This window comes from Nymphalis io, chromosome 19 (assembly GCF_905147045.1).
Source record: "Nymphalis io chromosome 19, ilAglIoxx1.1, whole genome shotgun sequence".
Taxonomy (NCBI): Eukaryota; Metazoa; Arthropoda; class Insecta; order Lepidoptera; family Nymphalidae; genus Nymphalis; species Nymphalis io.
Window position 1 is genome coordinate 7,957,976 of NC_065906.1, and position 22,237 is coordinate 7,980,212.

At 31.8% G+C, this 22,237-nt stretch overlaps 1 protein-coding gene across 4 annotated transcripts in view; it reads right to left on the reverse strand.

Moving 5' to 3' along the window:
* The window catches only part of LOC126776013 (protein doublesex), a 179,552-nt gene extending 168,573 nt beyond the window's left edge, over positions 1-10,979 (reverse strand). For all 4 annotated transcript variants that reach the window (XR_007669925.1, XR_007669924.1, XR_007669926.1 and 1 more), the window contains exon 1: positions 10,408-10,979. Coding sequence is in view for 1 of the 4 variants with exons in the window: in XM_050498264.1 (XP_050354221.1) it covers positions 10,408-10,948 (541 nt within the window). In the remaining 3 variants the exon portion in view is untranslated. The remainder of the gene's footprint in view (positions 1-10,407) is intronic.
* Positions 10,980-22,237: the final 11,258 nt, after the last annotated feature.

Consider the following 22,237-nt stretch of genomic DNA (forward strand, 5'->3'; position numbering starts at 1 on the left):
AGGCCTTAGCCCAGCAGTGGGTCATTAACGGGCTGTTACTGTATAAAAAGAGGTTTATTTAATTGTTGTGAGATGTCAGGGCGTGATTGAGTGGGAACCAAAAACACGTTTAAGTTTATTTCTAATAATGATTGAAGTTGCTTGTAATAACAAATTTTGATGAGTGTGTTTTTATAATAATCGATTGGGACATAAATAGAACTAAGTATTAGCACTGAGAAGAAGGAATTCAGTTAAAGTTCATACCAAGGTATAATACCTTGGTATTATACCAAACGCATCATACATTTCGGTATTAACCATATTAAGTATGCCCACAGCTGGGCAATGACCTTCTCTATGCTATGACTATTACACCGCTCAAAAAAACAAGAATTAGTTTATGTCACATAGAATATTACACGTAATCGCTAGTTATATAACAAAACAAAGCTATTATACAATATGTTACTTATATGCCTTTATCATAATAACTTCGCTTGTCGACCAAAAAAAAGGTCAACAGAGGAACTATTGATCTGTCCAACATGTGCTTGTAAGAGCTGAGATGGAAGTGGACCAAGGTATAATACCTTGGTATGAACTTAAACTAAACTAAACTAAAATTAACAAGGTATATTACCTTAAAATGTAAAAGCATAGTAATCATGCCTATTCGGATCCTGTAGCTAGTATATATAAGCAAACCGTATCTTAAATATGACATACTTCACATATCAGATAGCAAGTTAACCAACATTTAAAAAATAAATTTAAATATTCACATATTTTTCATTTTATAATTAAGTAAGACATTTTTCTATTAATATAACATACGTTTATTTATATTCAAGCGATTTACAGCTTTGTATTGGTAAATCTCTCAAAATAAATTTAACCTTGAAATAAACACTAATAAATTACGAGAATTTAAAATTAAAAGACTTTCAACTATAGACAAACGGTCGGACGTTAATCATGCGTACCAACTTCAGTATAAATAAATCTTAGTTGCTAAGTTTAAAATATATTCAATTTCGTTTGGCAACAAAAATAATTTCATTTTATTTATGCATTAATGACATATTAACAAGAGTGTTGAAACCGCAGCACAGGTCCTATTTCCACAGTATTGAGTAATTATCTTGCTTATAAAACAAGACCCGTAATTGGTAAGAGAATATTATTACTATGTTATTTTATTTCTTTCGTTTATTATAATATAGATGAGATATTTGAGATCGCTATGAGATCTTCGTTACATAGAGATTATATATTTATTATTATAATTTAAGATATATATATATTTATTGAGAGCTTCGTTTATTTTTAAATGTGGAATATTTATTTTTTAATTATATTGCTTTTCATAGGTGATTGGGTATATTTTTGACTTGTAATTTATATGATGTGTAGAGATAATGATAAGTACCGTAGTGTATAAAAAGTGTCCCACAATATATGTAAAATTTTAAAGAACACGCTAATACGTTACTCGCTAGAGTAAAACAGTATTAGAATAAAATACATAGATATACACATTCGCCTTTAAAGGGCGTTATTTTTAAATTATTCGTTCAATCAAATTTTTAAAATCCAATTAATAAATCGGTAAAACTCCTTGGCTACAGTTTCACTATTCTGTCAATTTATAATTTCATCTACATTTTTCGTGTGAAAACCCAAATTCACCTTACACAGCATAGTTTCTAACTTAAATATACTATCAGCTAGTTGGACTCGTATGAAGATTTTCGATTTCAATTGCAAAATAACAATAGATTTTTTTTAAATACTTGCAACCTCTATCTCGACGCGAATACATAAAAAGAAGACTTATTCCATATACCAGATTGTTATTGTCACCAGCACCATAAAAATTAGGTGCATGATTTCACCCTAAATACAAACAGATGAAATTAACAAAATCTATATATGAAAAATGCTTCAAAAGTTAATTCTTTAAAAAGATATATTAACCAGTTCATAACAAATTATAATCATCGCTGGTATTGTTCTAAGTCTAAATATAAAGTATAATTTTTTAATTAATTTATTTTAGAAATGCAGACGATCAAATGACATTCTTAATGTTGCCAAACGCATCATACATTTCGGTATTAACTATATTAAGTATGCCCACAGCTGGGCAAAGACCTTCTCTATAATATGACTATTACACCGCTCAAAAAAAAAACAAGAATTAGTTTATGTCACATAGAATATTACACGTAATCGCTAGTTATATAACAAAACAAAGCTATTATACAATATGTTACTTATATGGCTTTATCATAATAACTTCGCTTGTCGACCAAAAAAAAGGTCAATAGACGAACTATTGATCTGTCCAACATGTGCTTGTAAGAGCTGAGATGGAAGTGGACAGAGCGCGTGGATAATTAACAAAAGGTTGCCGGTTCAAATACGTGTCAGCACAAATGAGTTCATCTCCCAGGACTAAAGGACATCTACGTGTCTAAAAAGCTAAAAGCTGAGTAAGCTCCAAAACTTACCCCGAAGAGATGACCTTAGTCTAGCAGTGGGACATTAATATTATTACTTGACTTATAATGTAAGTATGTTTACGTAGTTATAAACAAGAATGGGTATAGGATATCAAAATGATCCAATTTCAAATGATTTTTTTTGATTCTCTGATCTTTTTAGATAATAGAGCCTTACATGATCAGACCTTTTATTGACGCAGATATCACGATGCTAACAATAAAATGTACCGTTATGGTCTCTTTAAAACGCTAATATCAGGATAATTACGTCGCAGGCGGTGTTCAAACGCTTTGTGACGAGCCACTAGATATTTCAAACCATTATAGCGTATATGTCGTGTCGAGTTTTAATACCAAATGTCAAAATTCATATTCACTTTATCGAATGTCTAACGTTGAAACGTCGATCGTAAGTTTACGAAGTCGAACGTTTCGTATAGGATATAAGTATAGTAGTTTGCAATATACTTAAGCATAACAACGCTTTAACGACGCCAGCTAACGCTTTAAGTTAGCTTGAACTCCAAGGAAGGACACAGGATACTTTTTCCGTCTAGTGATGTAAAAATCGCAGTTTTAATCCTGACCCCTTGGGTCCTTGGGTTATTATGGTCTCCTAACAGAAGCTTTACGCTTAATTAGATGGGCTAAATACATGTCATTCCTTAAATTAACGGGCTTTACTTCTATTCTTTAAAAAAAAGTCTGAGTTTAAAATTCGAACAGCATACTTACACTTGGTACATAGTTGATGATATATCTAATGCTTATAATATACAGCATATTTATTTTTATTAATATTTTTTTTAATTAATTCGGCACAGTAATTCTGATTTTGTATGTTCTACGCCCTCTTTTACATTTTTTTATAACATATGTTTTATATCTGGAACGAAATTACATTGTATTAAATACATAAATAAACACGCCCGATGTGTAGCTTATTTAAAAAACGTTACATTTGTAAACGTTGCAATCAAATTTGAAAATCATCATATTCTTTAAAATAAACATTTTTTCAAACTATATTATATATATTGAAAGATAATATATATTTATTTTCTCTATCTTTATAAAAGTGCAACACAATTGGGTATTTCGGTAAGAATTTTTCGACCCCATTATGTTTATATAACTTGTGGCCGCCCCTATAGGCTTAACCTTTTATTGCGCACCCCTCACTTCCCACCCCTGACCGATCCACAGCGATCCACCCCTTGGAATGGCGTTAATACGGTCTTACTTAAGGAGAGAGCAAGACAACATTATAAAGAAACCAAAAAACGCCCGAAAATCGTCACTTCGATAATTATTTATTATAAATGTGAAAGTATGTTTGTTCCTTTGTTATTTTTTAAATTAAGAAACATAATATATTGTAAAAAGACAGTTTACATTTGGTAGCTTACCGGTTTTTATAAAGTTGATCAGACACATTCACTCTGAAGTCGAGTGAATATTCATTTCTATGCCGAATGCCAATATCCATTGTCAGATCGGTTCACTAATTAATTTATTTGTCAGTTTTGTTTCACCGTTTATTTTGACGTGTCGCTTGAGTGAAAAAGACGAGAAGTGCAAGACGAACGAAAAAGTAATGGCATGATTCCCCCTTTAGATAAAATTAAAAATAATTAAAATTACCAAAAAGGATATTCCATTACCAAGAAGAATACTACGTTACCGGATAACGTTCTTTATAGGAAGATAAAAGTATAACTTGCTAAACATAGCACTACATATTACAAAACAATTCCCGCGTCTGTCTGTTTGTCACGATAAAATTACAAAACTACCGACCAGATTAACAAACGGTTTCTACCAGTGGACGAAATGATTTATGAGGAAGTCTAAGGTATATTATTCATCGAGATATTGTGTAAGTTGGCTGAAATATGGTGATGATTGTCGAGAATGATGAAAAATTGCCCACTAGAGTTTTTGCTGGCGTGAGTCGCGTAAAACAATACATATAACTCATATGTATTAACGATATAAACATTTTGTGTAGACCCTTATTTTTTCTTTTTATACATATACATATATGGATAGAGATTTGTTTTCATTATTAATGTTTTTATTTTTTTCAACCGAGATGCAATAAAATCATGGTAGAAACGTATACCGTTAAATTAACTTATTTTTTTTTTAAATTTAGTTCTAAATTTATACGTTTTATATAAAATATTCACAAATAATATATTATTAGAAATTTTTAGGTTCGAGACTTTGACTGTTCATATTATAATTTAGATTTCGTATGATTGTACGACATATCTACCTCTTATTTCAGGCGTGCTGAAAGAAATCTCAACAAGGGTGGGTTATCGTGCCTTTTATACTAAGTTCTCTTTAATATATTTTTTGTGTGTGCTATATTTCCGAACGTATAATGAAGTATTAACATATATATTTTTAATTTCTTTTGGAAATAAAAAAAGAACTGTGTTATAGCGCAATTTGAATCAGATTTGCTACAATAAGTTGTAATTCGTTACAATACACTGGTAATTTTATTTATGGAAGCCGAGATGGCCCTGTGGTAAGAACGCGTGAATCTTAACCGATGATCGTGGGTTCAAACCCGGGCAAGCACCACTGAATTTTCATGTGCTTAATTTGTGATTATAATTCATCTCGTGCTTTACGGAAAACATCGTGAGGAAACCTGCATGTGTCTAATTTCACTGAAGTTCTGCCACATGTGAATTCTACCAACCCGCATTAGAGCAGCGTGGTGGAATAAGCTTCAAACCTTCTCCTCAAAAAGAGGAGAGGAGGCCGTTAACCCAGCAGTGGGACATTCACAGGCTGTTACGGTATATTATATTACTACATAATCAAATAATGTGTATGTATTAAAGTGAATCGTGAGTGATGTCGCAAGCTGACTACTTTCGAGGCTATTGTTGTAACAATTCCAAGCACTTAGTGAAAATGAGAAACATAGTAATACTTTAGCTACATTGCTTATAAAAATATATCTTAAGACGTTACAGAGACAATTCCTCCAACGTTGTGACTGTTCTCTTAACAATCGGGATTTAAATTATTGCATTACCTCTCAAATCTAAATATAGAAACTTTTTTTTAGTTTTTTTTTTTGTTAAAAATAATAATAATGTAATTATAATTTAAACTGCAGTATTATAGCAATGACAATGCAATAACCTTTTTAGACCATTAAATTAGTTTGTGAAATAAAGTTCAAATCTCGTAGAAGTACTTTAACTCATTATTATTATAGCAATGAATGACTTAATCGTGTTACCAACCGATTTAAAATGATTCGTGTCATTGTGCCAAGTTCTTTCAGCACGTACTGCGTCACACTGTCGAACGCCTCTGATTAATATAAATTTTATTTTGAATTTAACCATACAAAATATTGATACATATTTTGTTTCTTTTTGACTTTATTTTAAGGCTAATATTTTAATGTTTTTGCAAAATATTAAAATTTTGCATATCGAATTATTTTTCAATTATCATAATAACCCCCTACAAATAAGGTTATTAGTATTGAAATTTAATTTTTAATTTGAATTTCATGTTTAAAATATATATATTATTTTTGTATTTTTTATGTTTGTTATATGTATAAAAATTATACATATAACAGCCTTTCCCTAAGTTTTACCCTTTATATTACACTGGCCTCCAAAAAAATCGACCCACCTACATTTTTTGTAAAAAAGCTATCGTATGGTTTTAAACTACCACATATTTATATTTTTAAGATTGATAATGAAAAAATGCAATTGTAGGATTGTACAAAAACAGAAATAGTGCGCAAAAAATAGGTTTTTATGTAAATATGTGACAAAACACGAAAACACAAAATTTTACGCAATTTTATTTTTTTGTGTACAAAACGATTATGCCGTTTGTTTTTAAATTTGGGTACCTAAATCTTACTTTAATAGGGAGTGTTTCCTCCTCTTGACCTAATCACTGCCTGCATACGCCTATTAAGTGACCTGATTAGCTTTTTAATGTCTTCCTGTGGGGTCCGTTGCCATTCTTCAGTTAGGGCAGCTTCCAGTTGATTCAAGGTTTCTGGAATTGGATTTCGTGCTCGAACCGTACGTTTTAGCTGGTCCCAGAGGTGCTCCATCGGGTTTAAGTCCGGACTATTGGCTGGCCACTGCGTAACTAGAATTTCGACTTCCCTGAGATAGTCTTTAACAATTCTAGCGACGTGAGGTCGTGCGTTGTCGTGCATAAGTTGGAAATTATCCCCAATATATCCAGCGTAAGGCATCACATGAGGCTCCAGAATGTCCGTTATGTAAGTTTCAGCATTAACAGCACGATTACGGAAAAAAACCAGCTCTGTGCGTCCCGTCAAAGAAATGCCTCCCCAAAACATTGTAGAGCCTCCACCAAATCGGACTGTTTCTCGAATGCAACACTGAGAGTAGCGTTCTCCTGGCCTTCGCATGACGTTACGTCGTCCATCAGAGCCTACTAGAGACATTCGGCTTTCATCACTGAACAATACTGTCTCCCATTGGTCTAGTGTCCAATCGACGTGCTGCCTAGCAAATTGTAGTCTTGCTTGTCGATGGGATGCTGTGAGTTTTGGTCCTGTTGCTGGCTTGTGAGGGGTTAAGTTTTGCTCTCGAAGTCTTCTTCTTACAGTATTTTCACTCACAGACACTCCACGACTTTCTCGGAGTCTACCTTGAACGTCAACAGCCGAAAGATGTCGGTTTCTTAAAGACGTCAAACCAATAAAACGGTCATCGGTCGGGTTCGTGACACGCCCCCTGCCAGATCCTGGTCTCCGGCGATACTCCCCAGTCTCCAAGTAGCGTTTGTACACTCTTCGTACCGCTGAACGACTTAATTTTAGTGTTCTAGCCACATTACGCTGACTTAACCCCTCATGAATAAGAGCTACGACTTGAGCAGCTTCTGCTTCAGTAGTATCCATTTTTTATGTTTAAACTTATTAAAATTATTGTTTCAACAAAGTTTCATACACTTAATCAATAATAAACATCGAACCGAGATGACTCCGCATTAAGAAGTGGAAATAAACTAACCATGCACTTTGTGCACGAAGTAACGTTTTCTTATCAATACTTTAAAAATATTCCAAATATCCTCAATAACACTTACAACTCCTCCAAATCAATATCAAGTGGGTAATAAAATGTTAAATGTATGTCCCATAAGTAAAACAATCCACCTAGGTCGTCGCATAGTTAAGATAACAACTTTGTAAGTAAAAAAATACGGGTGGGTCGATTTTTTTGGCGGCCAGTGTATTAATAATATTAGAAAGCTATCAAGATGATGTTATTTAAAATTATCATATAATTCTATATTTTATAAAATATATAAGGAATAGCCTAGTAACTGATGATTTCTGATTTAAAACATTTTTTTTACATTGTATATTAGTTTACATAAAAAATAACTTACATTTTGACCTTAGATAACGAAATTAAATATTGAAATCTGTATAAATATTATCATTATGTATATCTTAATGAGAATATGTTACATAATACTCTCCAATGTGGATATAGGAGATAGAAGCAGTACAGTATGTTAATTTTTTAAATAAGTCATCATATCATTATTTAATAAATGTATAATTCTTTCAACCTTAAATTCAGTTTCAAGTTCTGTTGTATGGGAATCTAATATAAATAAAATTGTTAAATAATACAAAAAAAATTAAACGTTTTGGAAGTTTTTTTTTTAAATATTAGATAGTATGTTTGCAATTAAAGAAAAAATATAAAGCCATATATTATTTATATATTTAGTACAAAGATGCTTTATGAATAAATGGATCGATATCTTTGCTAGCTAATAAATATAGTGATAAAAAATATTAAACAATCCGATTGTTTATACTGGTATGAACGTTACGGCTCATTTCACATAATAAACTTTTTATCGTAATAAAACAATTGAGACAAAATGTAGTCGGTAAATTATGTTTTAATCTATCGAATAAATCGAAGATCATTATTTATTTAATTCATTAAAACAAAAAGCAAAAATTGTAGTGTCGTAGTGTCATTAATTTTTTTTTTCTTTTTTACACAGATATTCCTTTTTCATACTCTATATTCATACTGATACTAATATTTGAATTTAGAATTGCGTCACCTGTTATCCATTTCAAATTCATTTCATTTAAATTATATATTTTGTTTATTGAAATTGATTCTATTGCGTTTACAAAACCAATGTATTTATTTTTATTTGAGAAAATGTCACACTGTGGAAAACGAAGGTCTTTAAATCTGATTTCGTCACGCGTAACACATCAATCATCCATCTTATACATATTTAAAGGTAGGGTAAGTCTGCTAGAACCGCGTTTTTTTGTCAAAACAACAACTTAACTTTTTTTACAATATTGATAATACAAGTACAATAGTTTGCATTTATTGCCATATAAATAAATACATTGAAAATCACAGAGTATGTTAATTTTGTCGACAAAATAACGTCAACGTAAAATAATTATTAAAAAAAGTTTAATTACTCTCCAATAAATACCTAATACATATAAATTATAATTTATACTTAATATATTTTAACAACGAAAGGAAAAAACGTATTTTTTCACATTAGGCCGATAAAAATAGAGCCTACGTAAAATTTTGTTGATTAAAAAAAATTAAATTAAGAATAGTGCAATGAATATAATTAATTTTACAATATCTAATATAGTAATAATGACGTGTTTGTTATATAATAACTTTTTAATTTATTTATTGGAAAATATGTTACAATTTATGTTTCTAAAAATATTTTTTGATATTTAAAATTAAAAAATAGATAAACAAGGTTAATTTATTACAAATTGTAAAATAATATTATATATATATTACAATGCTCAAAGCTTGCACTGTACCAACGAGATAATGAAGTTTTTCTGTAATAATAATTAGTTTATAATTTACTTCGTATCTTTAAGTATAATAAAATAAAATAAATGTAACCGATTTGAATAAACCTATCTGAGAATGTGTATTTGAGACTTGAGTAGGTATATAAAGTGATTGTACTCTCTCTTTGTAATGCACAGTATTGTTGCTAAGCGGCTGAATTAAATATGCGCGTCCGCTTTTCCAGTTGTCTTTTATAAAAAAAAAACTTTTAGCAATTTTTATTTCTGATTAACTCTCTTAACTTTTTTTGTTATATTTTTTTTTAATTATTAGGTATTAAGAATTAATTTTATTATTTATTAAAGGAGACACATTAAAATTGACATAAAAACAAACATCATGTTTATTATAAGCAAAAATTATAAAACTTTTTATTGTATACTTTAATAATATTAAAATTAATTAAATAATTATCAATTTTGTTCCCTCGATATTTATGGGAACACAATTAGATACATTTTAATATTTCACGGATTTGTTTTTTTTAATATTTCATAATTACCATTTTTAACATAATTATTATTTGAAATCAATTAAGTTATCTTGTCTTCCATTTATCAAACGATTAGATTGAAGCTATACCTTCCGCTACTGAATTGGCAATTCAAGTTTCATCTTAATAACGCGTATGCAGCCTCACGTTTCCCATACAAATTATAGACGTTCGCTATTTATATTTAAATTGATTACGATGAGTGCAAACTTGAACGTTTTCATCACATTTTTAATGGTGAATATTACTATGAAATGATAACTTTTCATCATAAGTGTTATCAGGGACGCGCTACCTACCTCAACAGATTTTATATTGCATCCGTATCAAAATTTTATTGATAAACTTTGACGCAAATTACGCATACGTGGGATCACGGTCATATCAACAGCGCGACATTGTACGGCTATCGTCGACACGTGTTCTTTTGAATTAAAATTAACACATAATACGCTTATCGTTATCATTATCTTATCGTTTCTGAATTAAATAATGCACTAACCGGGCTGTTGTGGCGGCAACAGAGGCGGCATAGTCGGCTGCGGAGGAACCGAAGGTGGCGGCGGCGCATACGGCGATACTCCCGGTGATCCAGGCACGGAATCGCAGCTCGCGGAGCCAAGGGAGCGAGGCGCAGGCGGCGGTACCGGGCTCCTCGGGGTCTTGACTGAAGGCGGTTCGGGCCGGTCTAGTTCGAGTCCCGGAGGCTGGACACCGGACTCCAAAGCGCGCGCTCTGGCTTCGTCCTGCGCCTGGGCACGTCTCAGGGCCGTTTGCAATGCCATAACCCGTTGCCTGTCCGCCGTGAGGCGACATTTCTCACAGGTGCAGTAGCGGTATTTGCAGTAACGTTTGTGACCCTTCAGCTCGATTTTAAGACGGTGGTTACGACAGCGCGCACAGTTCGGTGGTGCCCGGGGCACCGCGGAGCTGGAAGCGCCAGGCTCGGAGCGCTCTTCGCATTCGTCGGGCGTGCGGCGCCTCCACGCACCCACGGACACCATGGTGTCGATCTCGTTGTCGTCCGTGTTTGCGGTGCGCATCGACTCAACGCACACGCAGCGCGACGCGCGGTCACGATGCGACTGACTGCCCCGCCGCCGACTGCACTGCCCCGCCCCGCTTCCCACCGTCGCACGATGCATTTATTGGTGTGCAGGATGCAAGTATGCACTCTATGGATCTAGGAAATATGGATGTGACATTACTTTTGTGTCAGACGGTTCTAGACTACAATTTTCCAATAAATATTATATTATATATATAAAATATATGTATATTCATACATACATATCTATTATATATGTCCAGACAAATCGTTTATATGCGATAAGCTGTTTATCATATTCATAACATAAGCTATTCGTCTTGACCTTTATTCGATATCAATGAATGAATTTTGCTGTAATGATGCTTACAAAAACGAGGTCACGAACGTTTTGCACCAGGCCGGGTGCAATTGCTTCCTAAAATTTTAAGATTCATAATATCTTACATGCATATCTCAACGATACTTATTTATAAAAAAAATAATAATGTTCAGAAGATAAATGTTATGCATTTTGCTATAAATATTTGTTAGTAAATTATATATATTACTTTATTGTTTTAAACGCAATTTTTAAAAAAAATCAAAGGCATTTAAAAATATGTCTTTGTATTTTATTAATATTCTTGCCAATTAAAAAATATATTAAGTGTTATTTTTAAGCAATATGTGACATTTTATACAAGCATACATTCTAATAAAATGCAAAATATTATTTTTAATACAGATCAAATAATTTATGCATCAACTTGGAATTAAGAAAAACAATAAGGCATGTAATCATTAATCTATAAAATTTGAAAGGCCATTTTAAATACAGTGTATCGAAATATTAATATGTATATAGAAAATATTAATAAACAAATTGCACAGTTATAAATGCGCTGTCCGTGCGTGGTTGCATTTTCATCCAAACGCGTGCATCGTACACTAATAATGTGTATTTATACGCGAATTTCTGTGTGTGTATCTTCACGTGTGAGTGTACGTTCAAAGTGATGCGCGTGTATTATTTTACGTCACGAAATTTTGGAACGTATGGTTGTGTGTATATTTTTAAATTTCGAATTCTATAAGGGATAAGTTTTAAAAAAGAGGTCGATATATATAGTTTTTATTCATATTATGTTGCAATCATTCTAAATTTAATGACAACAATTTATTGAAATTATCTACAAATTTGAAAATGAAATATTTTTAATCTAATAGCTTAATAGTGATAATAAGGACTGCATTACAATTATTGTTTATCTTTTTATTATTGACGTTTTGTATTCTATTATTTGTTTAATAAATGTATTATTGTTAGAAATACAGATAATGACATAATACGTTTTTGTTTAGACTTATTATGTGTCAAAAGCTATTTCAATAGATACCGTTTAAATAATTTAGATGAAAACAAAACCTTAGAATGCCCTTAAAAACAATAATGGCTAAATATATAAAAAATATTTAAAATATATATATCCTAGACCTGACTTTTACTAATTGGTCTCTTGGATACAAATGTCACGTTTGTATAGATATCCCATACATTACTCTGCTAATAGATGCTATTGACTTTAAAAAGCACAATGACCATAAATAACTAAAATCTACTATAAAATAAATATATTTTCTATATTTAAATATATGACCGTTATTTTTAATATCTACAATATTAAGGTTTAGGCCTAAATTATAACAAAGGTTTTAAAAACTAGTTGAAAAATACTGAACTTATTTTTTTACCGAGTATAAATTCTAAGATTCCATGAAAGCGAATGAAGTATATAAGAACCGTATCAATGGTCGGTTAAAATTCTATCGCTTCATTTTGCTAAGGATCACCTTTTTTTGCCAGCGCAGTGATCTGTAAGGCACACATTTTATGATGCATTTTATCGGAAAGCAAATAGGCATAACACTAAAACAGGAAACTAAAGATACATCGAGAAAAAAACAATTCAACAACTGGCCAATTTGTTGTTTTGTTTAAGTGTGTGTACACACAAAAACACATACACACACACACATACATAAACACACAGCATAATATATTTAATACTTAAATCGTGATTTACAAAAAAAGTAAATAGATTCAAAATTTTAATTTACAGTTATAATCATTTTCAACTTTTTGTTCTAATTATTTGTTTAAATCGTAGATCGTAGGACACCACCGCACATAGCATCAGCACTGTAAGAAATATTAAGCATCCCTTACGCGACCAATCTAGGAAACTAAGATGTCCTTGTCCCTCATACCTATTGTTACACTGGATCAATCACACTTCAAACCGGAACACAACCATACTGTAATATTGTTTGGTGGTAGAATATGTGCTGAGGAAGAAGTAGTGGTACCTACCCAACTTGTACAAAATCTACAACTGACAAAACTGATAAAGACATCGTATCGTAACAGCCTGTAAATGTCCCACTGATAGGCTAAGGCCTCCTCCCCTTTTTTTGAGGAGAAGGTTTGGAGCTTATTCCACCACGCTGCTCCAATGCGGATTGGTGAAATACACATGTGGCAGAATTTCAGTGAAATTAGACACATGAAGGTTTCCTCACGATGTTTTCCTTCACCGTAAAGCACGAGATGAATTATAATCACAAATTAAGCACATGAAAATTCAGTGGTGCTTGCCCGGGGGTTTGAACCCACGATCATCGGTTAAGATGCACGCATTCTTATTATTGGGCTATCTCGGCTGTTAATAAACATATAATAATGTAATAATTCATTAAAATTAATTATTTTATCTTTACATAGCAAATATTTTTGTAAACAAATTTAACGGAACCATCAGTAAATTTCGCTTGATGTTTTTAGGGATTTTTCCGATATATTTCCGATGTATTTCAAAACGTAATATATAATTGTGAGCAACTAAAGTCCGTAAACAAAATTTAATGAAAAAAACCAATGCTATGTCAATGTTAATTTAAAAAGTTTCAAATCCAAAAAGGTTTCATTCGAAGTTTACGAGCTCTCCCCGGTAGCGGTAATAAAGTCACTGAATGCACATCTAAAACCTTTTAATGTAACTTTGAGATTCGATATTCAAATAACTGCATCTATGGGTGAGTTTATTACATTTGTTTTTTTTCATACATAGCTTATACATATAGTACATTCATGGATGACTTTTTAAGTAATTAGTGATAGTTATACGCCTTTTTTTCGAACACCTAGCATTTTTTATCTGTCCTTATCGGTCTAATCTCGAAAGTAATTATGTAATGTAAAACATATTAAATAATAAACATTATATCTTGTTTATATATTTAAGCTATTAATAAAAAGACGCGTCGTTTCGCACTATCGGCATCTTTTATTCGCTTTGGATTTTGCATTCGCTTTTTTTAACGATGTTAAACGTTCCACGCGCCCAATCTATTTTTCATTCAAAAGATTGATTTATTTTTTTCATTCATAATTTGGTAATTACCATCTTACGGTTACTGGATAATAATTTTATATGTAAATTTTATTAAAATGTGTGTTTTATTTATTGAAATAGGTAGCCATTCTTCCCGTCTGTACTGGCCGTCGTCGCGTTTGGACTCTACTACCACTTACCATCAGGTGGAGTAGAGTCATTTGCCCTCTCGGCGAATATAAAAAAAATAAAAAAAAAGCCAGGCTGGCAATTGTTCCACCTGATGGTGAGTGGTTACCACCGCCCACAGAAATGAAAAGAAGTGACATTACAAAAAGTAATGACGGTATTTCAGATTATAAAAGACCTTAGAAGAACTGGCAAAATAAGCTAACATTATTAATTTCTTCTTTGTCGTACGAAATGACATTGACATGGATTATTTTATTGTATATTATATTTTATTGTTGAAAAACATTATTTAATAATAAAATGGAATATATACGAGATTAAAAAAAACACCGTAACAAGTAGACGCTAAAAAGCTACACTTGCTAATTGCTTTTCAAACTCTTAACTACTCTATAGGTATACTTTAGACTTGACATTAAAAAGCCGAGATGGCCCAGTGGTAAGAACGCGTGATACCTAACCGATGATCGTGGGTTCAAACCCGGGCCAGCACCACTGAATTTTCAATTTTAATTTGTGATTATAATTCATCTCGTGCTTTACGGTGAAGGAAAATGTAGTGAGGAAACCTACATGTGTCTAATTCCACTGAAATTCTACCACATGTGTATTTCACCAACTCTCACTGGAGCAGCGCGATGGAATAAGCTCCAAAAAGGGAGAGGAGGCCTTTAGCCCAGCAGTGGGACATTCATAGGCTGTTACAGTTACGGTATACATTAGACTTGGAGAAGAACCGGCAAATAAACTCACACTGTTCTTATTTTAATATTTTTTGTATGAAACGATTTTAAAGCGAGTGTTTTATACTAATTATAACAAAAAATATCAAACAGTAATGGAGATAAAAATTTATATATATATATATAAATATAACGGATGTATCTATGATTTTTTTTAACTTTAATTTACAGTTACTTTCGATCGAATTATTTAATTTATCATATATAATTTAAATAGGCATTATGTATTAAAATGGCAAACAAAATTTCACTCTGGCGAAACCGAGGATTTTGCTAGTATCTGATAGACACACGTAAATGACCACTTGGCGGAAAATCTATGCCTGAGACACCCTAGCACTAATTAGTATTGTTTATGACGGAAAACCCGTGTACATGTTCAAATGTGTTCATCTGTAAGACCTTAGCTGTTATTTTTTTTATAGAATAGGAAGGCGGACGAGCATATGGGCCATCTGATGGTAAGTGGTATTGGCATTGTAAGAAATATTAACCATCGCTTACATCACCAATGCGCCACCAACCTTGGGAGCTTAGATGCTATATCCCTTGTGCCTGTAATTCCACTGGCTCACTCACCCTTCAAACCGGAACACAACAATATCAAGTACTGCTGTTTTGCGGTAGAATATCTGATGAGTGGGTGGTACCTACCCAGACGAGCTTGCACAAAGCTCTACCACCAGTAAATGTTAAATGTGATGTTTCCTATAATTATTTGAAACAATATGATCTGATCCACACTTCTACAATAAATCCTCTTAAGTCTTCTTGGGAAAAATGATCCGTATGGCACAAATTTCGGGAATGTTATAGTCGTAAAATTATACTTTTAATTCTCTCAGTCTGTTTGTTAGCTCATAACAACAAAACCTCTGAAACGATTGTAATTATACTTGATATTCAAGTAGTAGACCTGAATAAGGCGTTTTATAATTAACGTTATCAATAGATTAACTAGTCTTTTTTATAAAATTATATTGTGAGCTGAAGAAATTAAGGTTTTGTGCAGACACGACGTCTTTTCTTACACACGTCACTTTAACAGCCAACAGTGAGCCAGTGAAATATGAAAAGAAAAATCTTATACCTATATATATATCTTTGATCACATTTTTATCAGCACATTGTTATATATAACTAACCATTTATATTTGCATGCCAATTTCTGGCGTAACCACTTACCGCCAACTAACCAATTTGTCACGTCACCCATAAAATATATACATTAAAAATACATCAATTATTTATAAAACATATGAAATCGAAATTCAAAATTTTTAATAACTTTCTTCAGTTTATTTAAGAAAGGCAGATGAGCATACAGATAATTAATTGTTTCACACTATAGTGATAAGCATATCTAAACTACCTACATAAGTGATTAAAGAGACTTATAAATATTGTTCGTATTAATAGTTTATTTATTTTATTTTTTTGTATTTGGAAAATATATTTAATAAAAATTAATAAATAATATAATATAAAAAATAAATAATATCTACAACACCCCGTTTATTAGGCAATGAAACTTATTAGTGAGGTTCAAACATTTATAATGAATTGACTCTAATAATGTTCCAGAGTAAATCAGCTGAGATCAAAACCCTCGTGTTTACTTTATCTGCTTGATTTCCAACGACTAATCGTAATACTAATGAACTATACAATTCACGCATCACTGGTGACAATTATAAATTAGTTCATTAATAATAGGATGGAGACGTTTTGAAATACAGAATATTATCACGACGGAATAAAACAAAAGAAACTGAACACGTCTCGCTAAAATGGGGCCAAAAAACATACAACTTTGAATGAGTTACAATAAAAAAACAATTTTACTTTTTTTTAATATAGTCCAATTATTATATTAATTTAGCCCGCCATCATCATGCCATGATTTTGTTTTTTTTGGAGGCAATAAATATCTAAGAGGTCACCATTACCAATAGACGCTGCCACTTAGAACTATACCATTACTTATAGCATCAATGGGATGCCATCATTAGAGTCTGTATGTTATATTTTATGTCCCTTGTGCCCGTAATATAGATTGGAATTATTTAGCCAGTTATTTATTTAATTTCACTTTATCACCGTTGAAATTATATTATCAACTTACAACGAAGAGCTTAACACTTCTTCAAAAATACTTACATAGACTTTAATACTAGTCACTTAGTTACAATAACCACAGATATATTTTAAATTTATTTATAATAAATAATAATAATAAAAGCCTGTTAATGTCCCATGTCTGCTGGACTAAGGCCTCCTATCCATTTTGAGAAGGTTTCGAGCTTATTTCACCACGCTGCTTCAATGCGGGTTGGTGGAATACACATGTGGCAGAATTTCAATGAAATCAGACACATGCAGGTTTCCTCACGATGTTTTCCTTCACCGTCAAGTACGAGATGAATTATAAGCACAAATTAAGCACATGAATATTCAGTGGTGCTTGCCCAGGCTTGAACCCACGATCATCGGTTAAGATTCACGCGTTCTAACCACTAGGCCATCTCTGCTCTAAGATACATTAAAAGATAAGTGATATATTACTTTACACAGACTTAGAAAAATATGTTTATTTCAAGCCTTTGCCCAATATTGTTAGTACTTATTTACAAGTAATAGTAAAATATTGTACTTGAGACACTAGATTGTTACTTAAAAATGCTACTTTCTGTATAATTCATGACCACATGGAATAGTGGCGTGGAGTGAAGCGGTATTTCTCCGTCAAATATCTGATTTCGTCAGATTCTCTAAGCATAAAATTAACTAAAACTCCGGTTATCATTATACAAATATGTTTTTTACTATTACTAGGTATAAAAATATAATTTGAAATAAGAGGCGAATATTTGTGCCGCACAAGCATATTCCGCTGCGGCACGATTTTTTTTAATGTGTAAAACGGACCAATTCTACTAACAAATTGACACTTTATCGCGATTAAGTTGCTGTTTAACCGTTTTCCTATTCTTTAATTTAATTACCGACTATTAGCATAAAAGTTAACAATTAAGTTTGGTTTTGACACAACGGCATATGTTAACATCATATCGGTTCGGTTCCGATTCCGATTGGAATTGAATCGGGAACGTATATAAAATGGCTATCCTCGTTAGTGCTAATGTTGCCAATACAAATAAATAAGCAAGTCATTAGCATCGAAGTGATTTATTTGCTTGTTTTAAACAACATGGTGGTAAAGGCGTCTCGTTTGACTAATATGCGTTGAATTTAATGACTATTAGAGACTCGAAGTTATAAATAAGTAAATAAGCACTTCACACTCATCACATTAACGCAATCAAACACAAATGATTAATTTGTACAATTTTTTTAACAAATGAGTACTTAACTTTAAGCATTTTTAGCGCTTTAAGTATAATTTTTATTAAGGAATCAATTATTTTTTGCTTTTTTTTAATTTTTTAATATTGTGAAAAAATGTAAATTTTGTTTGGTTCGGACCTACATACATATTGGCAGTGCTTCCGTGCCTCGGACAGCACGTAAAGGATTACCAGAATGGTATCAGATATCCGACTATTAGAGTGAGATAATAGAGAATGCACGTATGTGCATATACGCTTACATTAACAATATATACATTAACAATATATTTTCTGTCTTTAGTTTTTTAGTTCTGTGGTCGCATTCGGTCGCATGCTTTGTATTAGGATTTGAAATATCGTCAAGACGCTTCTACGGGCAACTGTTGGTCAAAATAATTGCAAACGTTTAAAAGTCTATTTAAATCATTGGAATTTAAACACTTTTTATCCGTACTTGATAATGTGATTACTTTGATAGTCATTCCATTTTCAAAGACACCGCAGCAAAGGGATTTAAAACGTGCACTGTATAGCAAAAACCTTAAAATTTAACTGGTTCAATGAAATTTAGTTGAGTAAAAAGTAACGTATGACGGCCGACCTGTTTTTTAACTGCCCTTTTGTATGTCCGTGCTCCATTGTTAGTATTATAAAAAATATAAATATAAATTTTAAAAATTTAAATAAAATACTGGCTTCTAAAATATTGAGTGTAAATAAAATAAGTGTTTTTTTTTAAGTTTTAAAAGTACCGTTTACTTTTTTTTCTGAACTATAAGTAAGTCCTTATGTTGATTTATTAGTGGAACCAAAATAAACGGCAAAGAAAAGTTTTAAGTGTGTCATTATATAAAAATCATGACGCTTAATCATACAATTAAATAAAATTAAGAATTAGTTTAAAATAAATGTAGAAATTCGGCCATTTTTTAATGTTATTAATAAAAATCTAAACACGTTGAATATTATCTTATGTTTTTTTATATACCGCAATATCCTTTATTCGTCACATTTATATTTTCTCTTGCTATTGTTGTTATTTATTAGTGAAACACTTTAATACTTTTATGAAATTTTAAACACTACGCATGCAGTGTTTGATTTTAAATTTGGGTACATTAAATGTTTCTAGTTTTAGACACGATTTATTAAGTTTTATGTAACATTCGCTAGAAAACCTTTAATAAATAAATAAATAATAACCATTTTATCATGAAAATTTACAAGCTTACTTAAAAAACATATATCCCTAACTACACATAGCCAGCACTGGCCCTGGGGTAGAGCGAGAGGAGGAACACGCGAATCTTAACCGACCCGGGCAAACACCACTGAATGTTCATGTTATTATTATTATTTATTATAAATAAATTTAAAATATATTTGTGGTTATTGTAACTAAGTGACTAGTATTAAAGTCTATGTAAGTATTTTTGAAGAAGTGTTAAGCTCTTCGTTATAAGTTGATAATATAATTTCAACGGTGATACGGTGAAATTAAATAAATAACTGGCTAAATAATTTCAATCTATATTACGGGCACAAGGGACATAAAATATAACATACAACACTCCAAAATCTTCTCCTCAAAAAAGCGGGAGGCCTTAGCCCAGCAGTGGGACATTCACTGTTAGCTGCATTCACATTAGTTGTTACTTACTCATATTGATATCGGTGATTCGACGAGAAAAATAAAGGAATTCTTATTTTGTATTTTCATTTTGCGAAACAAATAAGAAAAATCAAAACAACCTTTTTCAAGTGTCATATCAAATGAAAAGGCTCGCTTTGAGAAATACAAAATATCAACTCCAGATTGAGCTAAATTGAAATTCTGAAGTTGGTTTCCTAACTCTGGACATAATTTATGTAATTTTTATCTTGTATGTACGTGACGCGTATACAGTTGCCATATTTTATTTATTTATTTTTTTATTTTTTTTATTCATTATAAATACGTTCAATAACTATCAATTACGATCCCCGTATTTCGTACCACATCTGCATGGCATCTCGTCACGGCTACTTTTTTATATTTAGTATAACATACGGATAAATGGACCAGCTTATGATAAGTGGTGATATAAAACACTCCATAAGATCCAAGAAATCGTATTCCTCGTGCCTGTAATTACACTGGCTCACTCACCCTTCTAACCGGCACGATGCAATATAGAGTACATATGTGTAAAAGATACAATAACAAATAAGTTAGTAGTATAGTATACGTAGTAGTTATCCAGATAAGCAAAGCAAAACCGGAAAATTAAAATATTTTATGTCTTTTTATAAAAATATCTATAAAAAAAAACTTTTCTTACAACCATAAGACATTTACAGACGCAAGCTCGAGACTATACAGCTAAAGACACGGTTCTATGTATTTTTGTTCTCGTACCATATAACTTGTACATATGTAAACGTAATAACACATCCGTTCTACCTAGGTGCATCATTGTATTGATTGGCTGACATTAAACATGGCCGACGTATCGCTGGAAGATAATTATTCGTTATGATCTTGCATTTGAAGTCATGTATAGCCGCTGCTTAAATAACAACGTAGTGCCAATCGTGTAATGATGGCTTAAAAAGCAGTATCAAGGCTCCTTGCTGAGTAGTAGTCGTCTTTTATTTTTACCGCCTTAATAATAAGCTTGGAACGTTGAATTCGAATGTAATTTCTTATGATGCGTCTATATTTTTTATGAGTATTGGCTACTGTCTGCCCGCTGCTTTATTTTACTTTTTAAACAAAATATCAGATTATAATTGTACGATTTAACTACTTACTACTAACTTAAATTGTTTTGCAAAACATTATTAAGTGGCTGCCTTGCTTTAGCTTTGCCTTTATCATGATCATAAAATTTATTTACTCTTAAATAAAAACAAATGTATTTTGAAAACGTATTTAAAAGTATTTCAAACGTTAAAGTTTTCATTAAGTCATTTATAGGTTATTACAATAATATGATCCACTACCTGACACCAAAAAAGTGCTTGTTGGACCTTTAACTTTATTATAAGTACCTAGTAATATATTAATACAAGCGTCATCGCTTCATGGTACTGCAATTTCAAATCGGAATTGTGAAAGTTATTAAGACCCTTTTGTTAAGTAGGAAAATAACTGATGATCTTTAAATGCCTGAACGTCATACTTCATATAGCTAACAATCATTTCGATCTCATCAGGTTCTTCAAAATCAGTCCTTTCCTTTCCGCTTAAGACGGGATGGTACACGTTAAACTTATAATTTATTCACAAAATATTTTTTTTTAGAAGAGGTAGGTGGACAAGCAAAATGTGCCACCTGATGGTAAGTCGTCACCAACGCCCATAGACATTGGCATTGTAAGAAAAGTTAACCATCGTTTCATCGCCAATACGCCACCACCCTTGGGAACTAAGATGTTATGTCCCATGTGCCTGTTATTACACTGTCTCACTTACCCTTCAAGCCGAAACACAAAAATATCAAGTACTGCTGTTTTGCGGTAGAATATCTGATTAGTGGGCGGTACCTACCCAGACGAGCTTGCACAAAGCCCTACCGGTATAAGATACAAAAACAAATAATTTAATTCATATGCATCATAGAACTCAATTATTTAAACTTGA